The sequence below is a fragment of the Pongo pygmaeus genome, chromosome 3 (genome assembly GCF_028885625.2).
Source record: "Pongo pygmaeus isolate AG05252 chromosome 3, NHGRI_mPonPyg2-v2.0_pri, whole genome shotgun sequence".
In the NCBI taxonomy this organism is placed as follows: Eukaryota; Metazoa; Chordata; class Mammalia; order Primates; family Hominidae; genus Pongo; species Pongo pygmaeus.
In genome coordinates this window covers 122,772,473-122,789,705 of record NC_072376.2, presented here as the reverse complement: position 1 = coordinate 122,789,705, position 17,233 = coordinate 122,772,473, and the positions used below count along the sequence as shown (strand labels likewise).

General features: G+C 40.3%; 1 protein-coding gene and 1 non-coding gene across 8 annotated transcripts in view; both read right to left on the bottom strand.

The window, feature by feature from the left end:
* EGF (epidermal growth factor) overlaps window positions 1–17,233 on the bottom strand; it is a 99,788-nt gene that overhangs the window by 10,277 nt on the left and 72,278 nt on the right. For 4 of the 7 annotated variants that reach the window (XM_054486120.2, XM_054486122.2, XM_054486121.2 and 1 more), the window contains exons 17-21: window positions 14,588–14,704; window positions 13,727–13,852; window positions 9,077–9,199; window positions 7,567–7,714; window positions 2,516–2,683 (exon numbers count right to left, since the gene is read on the bottom strand). In XM_054486120.2, coding sequence (XP_054342095.1) covers window positions 2,516–2,683; window positions 7,567–7,714; window positions 9,077–9,199; window positions 13,727–13,852; window positions 14,588–14,704 — 682 coding nt within the window. The remainder of the gene's footprint in view (window positions 1–2,515; window positions 2,684–7,566; window positions 7,715–9,076; window positions 9,200–13,726; window positions 13,853–14,587; window positions 14,705–17,233) is intronic. The other 3 variants (XM_054486126.2, XM_054486127.2, XM_054486123.2) reach the window with 2 other exon arrangements.
* Window positions 10,016–10,122, bottom strand: LOC129035866 (U6 spliceosomal RNA). The gene has a single exon (XR_008502361.1). It is a non-coding gene; the product is annotated as a U6 spliceosomal RNA (small nuclear RNA).

Below are 17,233 nucleotides of genomic sequence, written 5' to 3'. Positions count from 1 at the left end.
AGGTTGGTTTGAACTCCTGGGCTCAAGCAATCTGCCTGCCTTGGCCTCCCAAAATGCTGGGATTATAGACATGAGCCACCACACCCAGCCCACAAACAATTAATCCTTTGAGAGACCCAGAAGACAAACGGTATCAAACAAGCTAGACAAGACAGGCAAGGAATGGTATAAGGGAGGAAATAACTGATTTTAACCCTTTAAAGAAAAACATTTAGTATGTCTAACTTAAAAACTCAATGTTAGAGCTGTATTTGTTGGTACAGTTGAGTATGACATGGCAACATTTAGACTAGCAGTTTTAATTTGATCTTGTCAGAACTGATCTATAGTGCAAACGTAGTTATACACATAGCTGAAACTTTGCGGAGAGGTAAGCAGGTACACTGATCAGAATTGTTAGGTAAATAACCACAGATTCACTCAGAAAGAATTGTACAACTCTGGATGCATTTCAGTGAAGAGAAAAAGAAAGGGCTCTGACGAGATTTCTTTTTGAAGGAATAGTCCTTTCACTTCTGATTTTAGGAGTATGAGAGTCTGAGGTTGAAGATACTCTTATATGTATGTAAAGTCTGTAGTCATCTTTCAGCTGAACTGGTCTTTGAATTCCAAGTTTAAAAAGCCAGCAATTTGCCGTTAGCTTTCAATCCAGATCTCTGAAAAATGCCAATAGAACATAGAACATATGGCATACTATGTATGTCATAACACAACAAATAGGAAAAAACACTTAATAATTATGCCACGCATGAACTTAAGTTTCTAGTTTCCATTTTTTTTCCTGTCTTTTGGCAATGATCCAATGGGATGAACCATTGATCATTCAATATTCTTTCCACACATATCCAATATGTGTATATCTCATACATCTCATCTCTAGAAAAAGTAAAAGCACTGATGTTTCAGATATTGATTACACACCAGGCTAAAAGGTACAATGTTATCGATGGACTACTGAATTAAAATGTCAAGTTTGTGCCTAAGAATCTTGTCTCTCAAGAGGTGGTAGAAAAGGACTTAGAGCATATGACTCTTTTGGGGGAAGGTTACAGTTCATAAAAAATCAAAATGATAACAGATAGCATTTATTAATTCCTATACGCCAGACCTACACTAAAGCCTTTACTTAGGTTAACCCAATTAATCTCACAATAACCCTTGAGATAAGTACTATTCTTGTTCCTACTTTATAGCAAAGGAAATTAATGAATACAGAGGTTAGGACACATGTCTGGTGTTATTTAGACACTAACTTGGATGTGAACCTGTATAATCTGATTCCAGAGCCTGTGCTCTTGACCACTACACTAGGCTATAGCAGGATCTCTGATAAGTACATCTTGGCTGATACGTTGAATTTTCCAGAACACAAGACAGTTGCCACTTGAGTGGTTGTGTAGTACCCGTAAATGTGGTTAAATTTTTATCCACAGATGGTGGCAGATATTTTGTACATTCTCAGAGAATTGGGACCTATTAGTCCAGTGGCTCTTAGGTCCTCCAGCCATGAAATGATGAGATTGAACTAGATAATTCCATAAAGTCCCCTTCAGCCCTAAAGTTTTATGACTCACTGATTTTGTACAGCACAAACTATAACCGTACCTAAAATGCTTTTCAATATTGATGATAATAGACGAAGCTGTCCTACTTTCTAAGAAAACAGAAAACGAGCAGTGTGATGCCCGTGCCTGCACCCCAATGTAGTGTTAGTTTTAAAGAATTAAATGTATAAATGTTATTGTTCTACAGTTTTCAATTGTTAACATGAAATTATTAAAAGCACAAAATCTGAGGACCAGAAATTTCCTTCCAAATTAGGGAAGATACTGATTTTCTTTTATGACAGTTAATATTTTGTGGAAAATCAACTCAATGGAAGGCAGTCATGAAAAATTATAGTTATGCAGGCTATGGGGAGAGCATTTAATATTAAACAAAGAGAGTGGAACGCAAAACCATATTGTGATTGATAAATAACACATATACTATGCAGGTGTATGGACAGTGACTGGAATGGAACAAGGAAAAAGTAAAAGCACTGATGTTTCAGAGCAATGAAATCCTGAGCTAAGAGTAAAAATTGTACTTTTTTCTTTTTTTCTTTTTTTGACATGGAGTCTTGCTCTATCACCCAGGCTGGAGTGCAGTGGCATGATCTTGGCTCACTGCAACCCCTGCCTCCCAAGTTCAAGTGATTCTCATGCCTCAGCCTCCCGAGTAGCTGAGATTACCGGTGTGCATCACTACAACTGTTACTTTTTGCCTTTTTAGTGAAGACAGGGTTTGACCATGTTGGCCAGGCTGGTCTTGAACTCCTGATCTCAAGTGATCTGCCTGCCTCGGCCTCCCAAAGTGCTGGGATTGCAGGCATGGGTCACTGCACCCAGCCTATTTCACGTTTTAAATGTAGTATGTAGATGTACTATCTCATACATCTCATCTCAAGGAGGCAGGCATTCCCCTGGGAGGTCTTAGAAAGAGGTTTCCAGTACCAAAGGAAAGATAGGGTCACCTGTAGTAGTGGGCCCCCCACAGGCTCAGGAGGAGCAGCACGACAAGCACCACCACGCAGACAGCCACCACGGTGACCTTCCGCTGCTGCCCGTGGCCAGCGTGGCGCAGTTCCCACCACTTCAGGTCTCGGTACTGACATCGCTCCCCGATGTAGCCAACAACACAGCTGTGACAACACACAAACAGAGGTCATCAGAGATGCCTGGCCAAAAATGCTGATAGTTTTGACACTCAATATTCAGCTATCTCTCAACCTCTGCATTTCTAGACTCAGCTCTTGGGAAGCATATAGAAAATCTATCAGGGGTCAGTTGAAAGCGCTATGATTTACAAGTTAATGCAGCATGGACTTCTCCCTTTCATCTGTTTGCTCTGGGATTTATGGGGGATTATTTGCATACTGCCTCTATAAGGCATTACAGGACATTGATTAAAGATCAGTTTCTGTTAGGCTAAAATCCTGCGGAGCCACCTTTTAAAACCAACACAAAGCAACTCTGCCCTAAGAGCCAAGGGAGTTTTGGAAACAAATGTTTGGCCAGATTGCAATGAGTATAGGTGAAAGGAAAGGAGAATTTGAAGGCAGAGTTCCTCACTCGAAACCAGGCTATAAAAGAAGAATGTGTGCAGTTTCTGAACAGAACACATAACCTAGTCTGCAGAGAAAACTTTTTTCCTTTAAAAAAAAAAATCACTACTAGTGCAAGGGAAGACCCAGTACAACATACATACAGGCATTTACCTATTTTCTTCAATGGGGGAGAAAGCTCTATGGAGGAAAAAGGGACGTTCACCTACAAACACCCCACTGTCCCATTAGCGAAACTGTCACTAGAGTGAACCGCTGAACTTTTTTGAAGTAAATGAAGCAATGCTGCCATCTACCGGGAATGTGCATTTCTAGAAACGATTAAGATCTCAGGTAAACATCTGTTTTCTATTATCCTTTGCAAAAGCATCAACTTTGAAAAACATCCTATTAAACACTCTGTAATGCCCACTTATTAAAAATTCCTCCCTTTGGGCCCTGGATCAACTATTTATTCATCCATGTCCTCACTTTATTCCAAAAGGACTTAAAGGAATAAAAATACAGAGAGCTGACACCAGTGCCCGTAGTGAGAAGAGGCAGCATGGAAAAAACACTGGACAAAGCTCCAGAAGATCTGGGCTCTAGGCCTGTCTCTACCTTTAGCTGGTCAGAGGGACTGGGTAACTCAGTCACAGAGGAAGGAGGGAAATGGATTAGTACTTGTTAACCATGGGCTCTAGGCCTGTCTCTACCTTTAACTGGTCAGAGGGACTGGGCAACTCACTCACAGAGGAAGGAGGGAAATGGATTAGTACTTGTTAACTATCTTGTGTGTTTGACATCCTGCTAGGCACTTTTACTCATTTTATTTTTGGTGGCATATTCCTGTATTATGGATAAGGAAACTGAGGCTCAAGGAGTTTGTACAACTTCACACAGCTATGAGTGACAGGTTTAACTCCAATGGTTCTCTGATTTCAAAGCCTGTTCTTTCCACTATACCATGCTGCTTCCAAAAAGAGTTTTATGCTCTATTTACCTCTGAAAAGCTATCTTCTGGAACTAACCATGCAAGAGATATCAGGATCTGAGTGCAGAAGCATAAAGGACCATCATTCTTGCAGGCTTTCTTGGATGCTGTTTTAATTCTAGCTATCTTTGGTTACAGCCATTTACTATCAATGCCTAGCAGCACCACTTTTAAACTGTTGGATGTTAATGGGCCACATCTCTGATCCTTTCAGAAAGTCTGGGGTCTTGAGGAATATGTCAGTCCCTTAGCCAAGAGTCCTGGAGATCCAAGTCAGCTGCAATAGTAGAGCCTCACTGAGTCTTAGAAGGCCCAGAATAGTCATTCAGCATTTTCCAGGGTGGGAGGGGGACACAGGATACTAGTTCTTTGGTTATGAATTAGTTCTTCTGTTAAACCAAACAAAAGATTCTCTGGCCAAATAAGTTTGCCTTTCCATAGTCAAATAATTTTGAGACATTAGAGACTCAATACAGATAAACAAGGCTTATTTTATTTTATTTTATTTTTTTATGGACAGGGTCTCACTCTGTCGCCCAGGCTGGAGTGCAGTGGTGCCATCACAACTCACTGCAATCTCAGCTTCCTGGGCTCAAGCGATTTTTCCACCTCAGCCTCCCAAGTAGCTGGGAATACAGATGTGTGCCACCATACCTGGCTAACTTTGGGAGGCCCAGGCAGGCGGATCACGAGGTCAGGAGATGGAGACCATCCTGGCTAACATGGTGAAACCCCATCTCTACTAAAAATATAAAAAATGGTGGCAGGCACCTGTAGCCCCAGTTACTTGGGAGGCTGAGGCAGGAGAATGGTGTGAATCCGGGAGGCGGAGCTTGCAGTGAGCCGAGATTGCGCCACTGCCCTCCAGACTGGGTGACGGAGCGAGACTCCATCACAAAAAAAAGAAAAAAAAAAATCTGGTAGAGATGGAGTCTCACCATGTTACCTGGGCTGGTAAACAAGATTTTTTAATGTGTTGTGGTATACTATGAATCAAGAATTGAAGGCTAGACAGAAGATTAGAAATTATGGTTTAGGAGTCACGCAGCTGGAGGCTACAGGATTCTGAACCTCCCTATACTGCTCCTAAGATCAATGCTTGAGATATTCTGTAGACCCTGCACTTGATGGATCAGCTGACACCACCTGGATCAATTAACTGGCTTATCTGAACTTACGGCCCCCACCCAGGAACTGACTCAGCGCAAGAAGACAGCTTCAACTCTCTATGATTTCATCCCTGACCCATCAGCACTCCCAGCTCACTGGCTTCCCCTAACCCACCAAGCTGTCCTTAAAAACTCTGCTCCCCGAATGTTCAGGGAGACCAATTTGAGTAATAATAAGATGATGGTCTCCTGAAAAAAAAAATTGAGGGTAGAGTATGATGCATCTCTCAACATGATTTGACCATACAGCCTGTTTTTAAAAAGTATTTCACAGGACTGATGTTGGAGGGTCTTGGTCTAAAGAAGACCTGTTCAGAAGGGTGTTTGGCTGAAAGAATGAACGAGGACATCCTCTGAGCCCAGAAGGTTTGGAGCTTCCTGAGCATCTCCAAACCAGGAAATCTTCGAGGAATAACTTGGGCATGGAGACTCCCAACTCTCACTTCCTCTGCATCACCCCGGGGGCACCCTGTGGTTTCTTGTGGCTGAGGGCAACTTTCAGTGCCTCTAAGAAAGGAAGGAAGAGCTGGGTCTTCCAAAACCTGCTTACAGCATGAAGAACACTCTGTACAGAATGACACCTGCCTAGGAAGTGTTTCTAATAAAAGTTGGACTGGTAAAGGACTTCCTAGAGACTTGTTATTATGGAATTAATAAAAGATAGGTGAGGTCATCAGGGCAGGAGGAGGCAAGGGTTGAATAGTTAATTAAACCACATTTTTATTAAATATACAATTTAAAAACAAGGTTATGATCCAGATTACTGTGAACTCTGGTAATATTTTAAATATTGCTTTAGGTTCAAGGTCCTTAAATTTGAGTCTTATCTCCAGTTTGTCATTTGTAGCAACTCATGTTTAAAACATTATCAGGGAAATATGATATTTTCATCAGGATTTAATGACAGAAAGAAAAGCAGTGTGCTAAAGAGTTCATCAATCATTTAATAAATGGATGCTATCAGATCCAAATGAAAACATTGTTCTAAATGCAGTATGTAACCCTGTAGTACCCTTTATATTATTATAATGATTTTTATAATCTAAAGTATCATGGAGGAAAACAACCATGACCTAATACATTTGGGCATTTGTTTTTGTAATTTCATTATTTGGGATGATCAAAAACAATGAACAGGCAAAACCAATTAGATTCTTAACATTAAAACTAGCAATAACTATTGCAAATACCCAATTTATCGTAGGTTAGGAAATTATAGCATGTACATATGAATATGGAAACAGAATTCTATAAGGACTGAGTCATTTTTACTAGTATTCATGAGCAATTTTTCACTATTTTTGTCATGCGGACATGATTTCTAGTGCAAGGCCATAAACTTTGTCACAGAATATAGCTTACTCTTCCATGAATTTAGTTATCCTGTTCATTATTACTGATGAAATAAGAGAAGACTTTAAGGTTATAGTAGCTATTTGTGAGGATCAGACTATTTCATCACCCCTGCCTCAGGCACAGAGAAAATTATCAATGGATCAGGAGACTGACCCTGGGAGACCTATTAGTTTTTTGGTATCTATCAGTTTCCTCCTATTGCCTTGAAAATATGAAATGAATTAAAAGTAAAATTTGAGGCCGAACTGGCTATTGTGGGTTTGGGTTTTGTTAAAGGGTCCACAGGAAAGGTTTCGGAGTGAGCACAGTGGGATTGCCTCATAGTTTTAGGGCTTCCTCAAATCTCCTTTCCAGGTTGACACGTCACCCACTGTGAAACCCTCATGGGGGCAAAAAGGGAGCAAAAAGCAGCAGCTGCCGTATCAGCAATTGTTACTAAACAACAAAATGTAAAAGTCAACTGTTAGGAAGTGAAGAAAAAATATACATATGTTTAGTTTTGAAGAAAAATATTTTTGGACTCTGGCAAGAAGTCCAGTGTGAATATGTACCAAATTTTTGTAGATCCAGAAACAGATCACGGATGTTCACACATAATATAAAGCACATTTGATTGAAAAAAAAAAGTTTTAAGGAATTATCTCACAAACCTAAGTTTTTCAACCAGGATGAGACATTTAATCCCTAGACTATACTAGTAGTAACATAAAATTATTTCAGTAAAAGGGGAAATCACCAACTCCTTAGATTTATACTTATCACCAGTAACTGGAAAGGGGCATCGTGATACACAAGGAGGATGCAATGAAGTGCACACACATGGTTCATATGTGTATGTTTATATTTTTCCAAAAGAACACCTAATTGCAGAAAAACATCCTGAGTGTAAATTTTACAAATTAGCTACAAGTTATGGACTGAATAGCATCTCTCTGTGCCATCAGCAAGACAGTTTAACTTACTTGCATGCATACTTGTCCAGTGCTTCAATATACATGCACACACCATCATGGAGGCAGTACCCATCGTGGGACAGGGGACATCCAGAGTCACTATTTCTTACAGAATAGTGGTGGTCATCTTCCCTGAGGTGAGGGGGTGGAGTAGAGTCTAAAAGAACCCAAGACATTACTTTTACTTTCTGAATGGATTAGTGTCTTTCAAGTATCAATATCAGGAACTAGTTTCTGTGAATAGTTTGTGACATAAATCTTTTAGTGACAGAAGAACTACTAGAAGGGACAATAGTTTCACTTTCCTAGCCAGACCTTAGTCATTCACTATGAAACCAGCCGTTCTTCCTTTGGGCTCAGTATTATCTGATATATAAAGCATATTGGAGGCAGGTAAAAGAACGCCCAGTCCTAAGTCGCTATGTGAACTCAGAGTCACTGATCTCATAAGAACAAACCTGTCACACACAAACATACATTAACCATGTGAAGTGACAGTTAGCTTCAAGGTCACACTGAACAACTGGTAACTCTATGGTTTAAAACCTACCCATCAATGTGCAGTCCATTACCTCCAATATCCTGGAGTCTCGAAAATTTTTTTCTCACAGTGCTTTCTTCTAAAAACTAACTTTCAGAGGAGCCCTCAAGGACAAGACTATAGCAACTCTGACAGGAAGAAAATGTTCCCATAACAGAGGGCATGCCAAAATATAATAGTAAAGTCTCTTTTATTGAATGGTTCACTGCTCCTTAAAAGGTAAACATGTGCAGCTGACTATATAAATATAAGCAGTTTTTCAATACCTTTAAGAAGAGCAAACTATTTGAGAAAAATAATATGCTAAAAAAAAAAACAGAGACCAAGTAAGCACAAAATTTTTCTTCTTAGGATGTTTTCTGCTTATAGGGCTGACAGGTAAAAAGTGGGCAGTGATGGAAAAGACCCCCATTCTGGTCTCCAGGGTCTAGGTGAAGCCAGCTCCCCTTCTGGGGTGCTGATGGTGAGATGATACTGCTGTTATGGGAAGAAGGTTCAGGAAGCAGGAGTCAACCATTATGAATATTGAAAAAAGAAAGAGAAGAGAGTTGGAGTTCTAATTCAGAACAAGAAATACTGAATTTTTAAAGTAATATTTTAAAATCCTTGAAAGTGATTTAAAATGCTGAGTCCAGACATTCTCACCGACCTGCCTAGCCCTGCAAAATTTATCCAGCGGCCCTACAAATCGACATTACAAATAGTGAGATTAGTTGCACAGTTAAAGAGAGACACCCATGTTCCCATCTTTACTGGACTGTGCGTAATAAAAAAGAATTTATTCCAGATGCTATTAAATTAAGCAAACTTGGACCATTTCAAATTCTCAAGCCCAGCATTGTCCTAATCAGGAAAGCCAGCTCTGCAGCCTGACTGAACTGAATGATTTTTAGAATCTCTAATGCAAATAGAGATTAGGGTATAGAATATCCCCGAGCCAAGTCCTTCCCCTTCACTGTAGACCACCCACCAACCTACCAGGGCAAATCAGTCCTGGTTCAGACAGGCGTCCATCACACATGCAGGTATAGCCTCCCTCTGTATTTGTGCAGTTGGCATTCTCTCCACAGCTGTGCACCCCCAGTTGGCACTCATCAATATCTGTCAGAAAAGACAGAGTAGGGGAGAGAAAAGTGGGGTACAGAAAAAGAGGGTTTTACAGTTGGACAGCCTCTGGAAGAGGAGCTTCATCAGCTTCTGTCATGCTATATGTTCTCAGAGACCTATGCATTTTTAAAATTTTTTTTATTATACTTGAAGTTCTAGGGTACATGTGCACAACGTGCAGGTTTGTTACATATGTATACATGCGCCATGTTGGTGTGCTGCACCCATTAACTCGTCATTTACATTAGGTATATCTCCTAATGTAAATGCTATCCCTCCCCCCTCCCCTCACCCCACAACAGGCCCCGGTGTGTGATGTTCCCCACCCTGTGTCCATGTGTTCTCATTGTTCCATTCCCACGTATGAGTGAGAACATGCGGTGTTTGGTTTTTTGTCCTTGCGATAGTTTGCTGAGAATGATGGTTTCCAGGTTCATCCATGTCCCTACAAAGGACATGAACTCATCATTTTTTATGGTTGCACAGTATTCCATGGTGTATATGTGCCACATTTTTTTAATCCAGTCTATCATTGTTGGACATTTGGGTTGGTTCCAAGTCTTTGCTATTGTGAATAGTGCCGCAATAAACATACGTGTGCATGTGTCTTTATAGAAGCGTGATTTATATTCCTTTGGGTATATACCCAGTAATGGGATGGCTGGGTCAAATGGTATTTCTAGTTCTAGATCCCTGAGGAATCACCACACTATCTTCCACAGTGGTTGAACTAGTTTACAGTCCCACCAACAGCGTAAAAGTGTTCCCATTTGTCCAGATCCTCTCCAGCATCTGTTGTTTCCTGACTTTAAAAATACGTAACGCTTCACGAATTTGCATGTCCTCCTTGCACAGGGGCCATGCTCATCTTCTCTGTATCATTCCAATTTTAGTATATGTGCTGCCAAAGCGAGCACAGCCCGATGCATTTTTAGGTTTAAAGGGACTTTCATGAATGTTGGAGAGATGAACTAGGTCCTACAACGCAAGCCCATGCAGGTGTTGTTTTCCTTTTTTTCCATTCTCTCTCTCTCTCTCTTTTATTTATTTTTTTTTTTGAAAGAATCTTGCTTGGTTGCTAAGGATGAGGTACAGTGGTGTGATCATGGCTCATTGTAGCCTTGACCTCCCAGGGTCAAGCAATTCTTTCAGCTCAACCCACCAAGTAGCTTGGACCACAGGCTTGCATCACCATGCTTGGTTAGTTCTTGTTTGCTTGTTTGTTTTTAATTTTTTTTTGTGGAGAACAGTGTTTCGCTATGTTGCCCAGGCTGTCTCAAACTCCTGGCCTCAAGTGATCCTCCTGCCTTGGCCTCCCAGAGTGTTGGGATTACAGGCATGAGCCACCACACCCAGCCCCATGCAGGTGTTCTAAGCTCCTGAGAGAGGCTGGAAGCTTTCTTCCTGCTTTGAAGGAAAGGAGACTTCCCAAAGTTGGAGATTAGTAAATGACCTCTAGGCAAACATTTAAAAGTTCAGATCCTAAAGATTCATACTTAACTTTTTTGAATAGACATCCTGTCATTGACATACATATTATATCAAATACAAGTTTTGCTTTTTATATAAGAATAAACTATATCAGAAAAATCATGCTTTCTTTCCCGACAACCCACCCTTTTTTCTTTCTCAGCTACTGCCACCCTAACATTTAGGGCTTCTCTTCCTCCCGATTTTACATTACTGCAAGAACAGCCTTACTTATTCCTGGATCCCATGTTTCCTCCACACCATGCCTAAACACCAGTGCCACATTATTCTCCCTCCAGCACAACGATGATAAACCCATCATTGCACCACTTTACTCAAATGCTGCCAGTGGCTCTCTGTTGCCTAGAACTTTGCTGTCCAACTTCCTAGCCATCACCATATGAGACTATTGAGTACCCGAAATGCATCTAGTTCATATTGAGAAGTGCTGTGAGTATAAAACACACATTAGAGTTTGAAGACTTAGTACCAAAATAAAAAAGAATATTAAATATCTCAATAATTTTTACACTGATTATATATTAAAATGTTAATATTTTGGATATATTTGAATACATAAAATATTATTGCTAAAGTTCATTTCACCTGTTTCATTTTACAGTTGTAATGTGGTTAGTAGAAACTTAGGGACAACACTGACTGTCTGACCCTCAGCCAGTTTCACTGGAGAAGTGAAACCTCAGTGACTAACCCTCAGATTTTGGTCTTCCACAGAGGTAACCCAACCCATCTGTTACAGGCTGAAATGTGTCCCTGCCCCTCCAATTCATATGTTGAGCCCTAACTCCCAAAGTGACTGTATTTGAAGAAAGCGTCTACCAAGAGGAAAGTAAGGTTACATGGGGTCATAAGGGTGGGGTCCTAATCCAATAGCATCGGTGTCCTTAAAAGAAGAGGAAGAAAAAAACAAAAGAGGAAGAGAAACTAGAGCGTTCTCTCGCTCTCTGTCTCTCTTTCTCTCTCTCTCTCTCCACATCAAAGAGGAAAGGCCATGTGAGAACACAGTGAGCAGGTGGCCATCTGCAAGCCAGGAAGAGATCCTTCACCCAAAACCAAATCAGCCAGCACCTTGATCTGGGACTTCGAGCCTCCAGAACCATGAGAGGATATATTTCTGTTGCTTAAGCCATCCAGTCTAGGATATTTTGTTACGGCATACACTACCTTATCAGCCTTAGTTTCTGTTCTTCCCCTCATATTACCTGAACTTAGTGCTCAACTAGGCTACACTCTACCCTTAATGGCAGTCATGTGATCTGTTCACGCCTGGACTCCTCCCATCCCATTTCTGCAAATGAAATTACTTATCCCCCCATGCTCCTTCCAAAATGACACTTCCTCCCTGAAATCTTTCCCAATACCTCAAACAAATATTTCTCCCAGTTCTGGACTTTCATTGTGGTTTTTACTTCTCTTATGATGTGCACCCTTCTTCATCACTGATCACAGTTATATTTCTTTTGGGTCACATTTTCCTTGCAATCAAAGACTACCTTTCTCATCCTGATATTTCTCAGGGTTTCTAGTACTGTGGCCTTATTCTTAATAGGGGCCAATTAAATATTTAACACATTGAATTGCTATCCTGGATGGCCCAAACCGACTCTTTTATGAGTTCCTGTTATAATTTCAATAAACTATCACCTTGAGAGAAAGTTTTTCCGAAGCAAAGACAAAGATGTATGCTTGACCAAGAAACTCAACTACTCTTAATAATAAGAAGGATAACAATTTTACATAGCACTTTTTATGTGCCAGACAAGGTTCGAAGTATTATAACTACATATATATATATGGGGCAGGGAGAGAGAGTGAGAGTGAGATGGGGGAGAGAGAATAGAGGAGCAAGCCCATTGCTTTCATGGAGTCTGAGGAGTCCGTGCCAACCATGCAGGCACGGTGAGCACACCCCATTGCGTGCTGGATACTGGAAGGAGATGAGTTAGTAACAGTGTGAGAAACCAGAGCCTAACGAGTTTAAATATCCAAGAAGAGATACCTTCCTTTCTCTTCAAAGGAAATTAAATATGAAATCAGCTTGTCTAAATTATCTACGGGCCTGCTTAATTAGAGCAGTGACATTTTCCTGACTCACAGCCAAATATGTGCTTAAAAGAGTGTTTACAGATGTCTGTGGATTCCACAAAACTAATCGAATAAAGGTCTGATTTAAATCAACCAGATTCAAAAGATTGATAGTTATGATTGATATTTCATCTTTAACCTTAACAAGTGGGAGAAAGCAGTATCATTTTAGTTTCTTATCAGTTTCTTACATTTTCAGAAGGAGGGAAAGAAAATACTGAAAGAGAAGTTTTAAAGCACTGTAAAACTTCAGATAATCACTTCACCGTGCCTCAGACGGCTTCAGGCAGGTTTTCACTTGTACGTGATGCGATGCTACTGACACCTGGAAACGTACGAGACATCCACGACGCAAACTCCCAATCCAACGTGCCACACCCAGAGCTTGCCAGAGGACGGGGATTATGAAAGAGGGTTGAATCATTCTTTACTTGTATTGCAATGTCAGTGGCTTGACTCTCCCACCTATTGAACTTATCAAGAAATGTGAGAGGAGCCCTTTGACAAGCCACATCTCCTTTTCTTTATACACATAGCAGTGACTTCCAACAAACTGTCATCAGCTCTGCAGTTCACCACATTTCTCTTACCAAATTCACTGACAAGTAAATGCTGTCCAACTCCCCCCATGCTGGCCCAAGGTGGGAAGTATTGATGAGACACTGGTGTCACTCAAACCCCAGAAAGAATTAGAAAGGCAGAGGAGTAAGCAGCCTCCAAAGGGTCTTGAAGCTGACTAGGGCAGTAATAACACAAGGGCACAAACCTGACTGTTCACCAAGAATGGAAATATGTCAGTTTGAGCAGATTGCACAACTCTTTAAATCTTGACATGTGTGTCACCCCAATTATATCCTGTCTTCTCTCTGCTCACTGCACCCACACTGTTTCCCGATTTCTGAGGCCTGCCTCTGCCGTCCTCCCTCAGCACATGTGTCCTCTTACCAAGACAGTGAATCCCATCTCCTCGGTAGCCTTCTGAGCACCGGCAGACATAGCCACCTTCGGTGTTGATGCACTTGGAGGAGGCAGGGGGGCACACTGGGACACCCATCTCACATTCATCTATATCTGTGGGCAAAATTATGAACTAGTGCAATATTTAGGCAATCCTGATATAAATGGGACTAGTTGGAAAGAATAAGCATAATCGTATATTCAATTCTTATTCAGTCCTTTACAGGTGCTGTTTGCCAACATCATGCACGCCCTGCAGCTTGGACATAAAGTTCACAAGTTACTGCTGAATCAGTCTTTACAGAGTTCCCACCTATCTGATTAGGCAAATATGTAAATAAATCACTTTCTGCCAGAGTTTCAGACCATAAGGACTGAGATCTTTCCAGCAATCATTAAATTATAATTTTGAGGCTATTAATATAAAATAGGAACCTACCCATTAATCTATTCATTTGACTAAAACTTATGACCTAAGCTTCTGGGACAAAAAAAAAAAAAAACAACAGTTGTGTTTTCATTGGAATTGGTGAAGTCATAAACTTGACTTGAACTCAAATTCATGCTTCTAAAGCTAATTATAAATTCTTCCCCTTAATGTCAACTGCATATATTGCATAATCATAAAATTTTACTATAAACTCAATGTAACATATTTGTGTAAATATATTTATATGTCTCATATTTTCTATGCATGTCATTCAATTTTTTTTTTTTAGCTAACATCAAATAACTTATTCAAATCTGCTGATTACATAAATCCTTCTGGAGTTTTTGAGTCAGAAAGAGCAGAAAAAATGTTTCTGGTTCAGTATTGTCCAAATATGTGTATTTGCCCTTTTCTCTTACCAGAACATAGTTTTCCATCCCCAGCAAATCCTTTCAAACACTGACATGTGGCATCCTCTCCCTCTGAAATACACCGAGCATACGTGCTGCATCCCACAGGAGCACAGTCATCTTGATCTGCAAATAGCAAGAATCCTGTGCAGTTATTTCCAGACCTTAGAGAAGAAAATGGACTTTAATGTTCTGGTTCTGCAGAACAGTCCACCACTTCCTTTCCCAAGTTCTGGGACAGGTTAACCTCCAAATAGAAACACTTAGTTGACCTATAAACTATATCTACATTAAAAGATCCATAGCTGGCTGGGTGCAGTGGTTCATGCTTGTAATTCCAGCACTTTGGGAGGCTGAGGATGGATTGCTTGAGCCCAGGAGTTCGAGACCAGCCTGGGCAACATGGTGAAACTCTGTCTCTACTGAAAATGTGGTGTATAGTCCCAGCTACTTGGGGGGCTGAGGTAGGAGAATCAGGAGGTTGATGCTGCAGTGAGCCAAGATGGTACCACTGCACTCCAGCCTGGGTGACAAAGTGAGACACTGTCAAAAAAAAAAAAAAAAGAGAGATGCATAGTCCCAAAGTCCCATAGCCATGTTCTGTTTATGTGCTCTCATAGAACTTTAGTCTTAAAGCACTATCTGGTGTGTTCAAGGAACCCCATATGAACTTATTTATAATTTTTAAAAGCATTTGCAAATGTAAATTATAAAATTGCTAGAAGCAAATAGACTCAAATTTTAAAGGTCTGTTGCTTATTTTGAAACCTTCCAACCATTTTGACAACAAAAGGAGTCAATCTATTCTTATCCCCCAAAGACACACAGACTGATATTTAGCAAGTAGATCTGTGCACCAACATGGCAAAGAAATTCAATCATAAAAAGATTTACTGCCAATTTACTAATATCATATATAATAGAATATGTATGTCACAATGTGTGTTTATTATCAAGATTTATGTAGCGACTTGCACACCTCAAGGCACTTTTACAGAATCATGAACCATACAAGTTAAGTGCAGTAAATGGATCATTTCATTTCATACTCCATTGAAATGCAAGCGCCCTGGGGAACAGAGTTACATGTTGAACCATAAACATGAGCAGGTTTTTTTTTTTTTTTCTCTTTACTTTACTTATGTATGTAATCATTCTCCAAATGCCACTCTGCCCTACCTTTTTGGAGTTGGGGGAATCTGACATACCACAGTAGGATATAATTTATCATCTGTCTATTCACTGGTAAGCTTGCTCATCTTAGTACAGAAGAGATTTTTTAAAAAGCCCTCCAAACTTGCCGATAAATTAAAGAAAGTTAAATAATCTAAGTAGGATTCAGGTGGCATGTGAATGCAGACATTGGGTAATTGAATTTGATTTGCTTAGCTACTTGAGCAAGAAGATTTCTCTTGTGGGAGCAGATGCCTTTCATGCTTGCTTGGTCATCTCCTGTCACTCATGACTCTTAGAGATGGATAAAATCAGACCAAATCAATTATCCATTTAATTCAGCATTTATTTGGAAGACTAGATCCCAAATCACAAGGCTGCTCAGAGTGTAGAGTGGACAGTATCTGATTACCCAAGATGTTTTAAATCACTTGCAGAATTATCTTAAATTAGAATATGATTCAGGATTTACTTGGTAACATGCAAACCCAAGGCAGCTGTGTGTAAAGAAAAGCAATAGTTATGCAGTTGTAGGAGGGACAGGCTACAGCTAAAGTTGTTGTTGTTGTTGTTTCTGCCACAAAGAAGCTCTGGAAGAAATAAATGCCGGTGTTCACATTCCTCTTCTCTAAAACGGCAGTGACAATTTCTGCCAGGTCTATTTTTCATGATGGTTCGAAGGACTAGAATAAAAAGTGACCTTAAAAAAAAACCCCTTTGATCAAGATATTTAATCAACTATTTGATCAAATATTCTTTGATGCATATTTAAATAAGGATGACAAAGAAAGATATTGTGATAATTTAAATAAGAATTAACCTTATCACACTAGCAGAGACTCCAGGTCCTGTTAGTAAAACTAATATAATTCATTTGAAAGTACCTACTATGTATTGGGCCTTCCTGAGAGGCAAAAATATAGTGGTGAAGAATAGGGCTCTGCTATTGACAAGGGCTCTGCTGTTTTGCATAATTAGTTATTGAAGTACAAGTGTGATGAGTATGATCAAGGGGCAGAAGTGAGGTTCTGAGAGAGCTGTAATAGGCAGCCCTAGCCCAGTCAGGAACTAGGAAAGGCTTTGTGAGCCAGAGGGCGAAGGACACACAGGACTTTGAAGGGCTAAGAAACACACCATGGGCTGAGAAAACAACTAGCGCATGTGTCCGTGTCCATTAGAAACAAGGCCAGGATGAGGGAAGCAGGCCACAGAAAGCCGAAGGCAAGAGGGCTGGTGAGCCCTTGTTGAGGCTGGGGAGGTGTCTAAAGGTTGTTTCATACAGGGCCCAACAGGCCATGTTAAGAATTTTAGATTATACTCTAAAATCCTAATGTGGAGTTTTCACATTGTCTTTTAGCCATAGACACTTTCTTGATGTGAAATCTCACTCTGAAACAGAAATTAGACCCCCGAGCTTGACTTAGGTGGAAGTAAGACTTCACAAGCTAGGACAACACAGAACACAATCCAGGTATGGAAAGA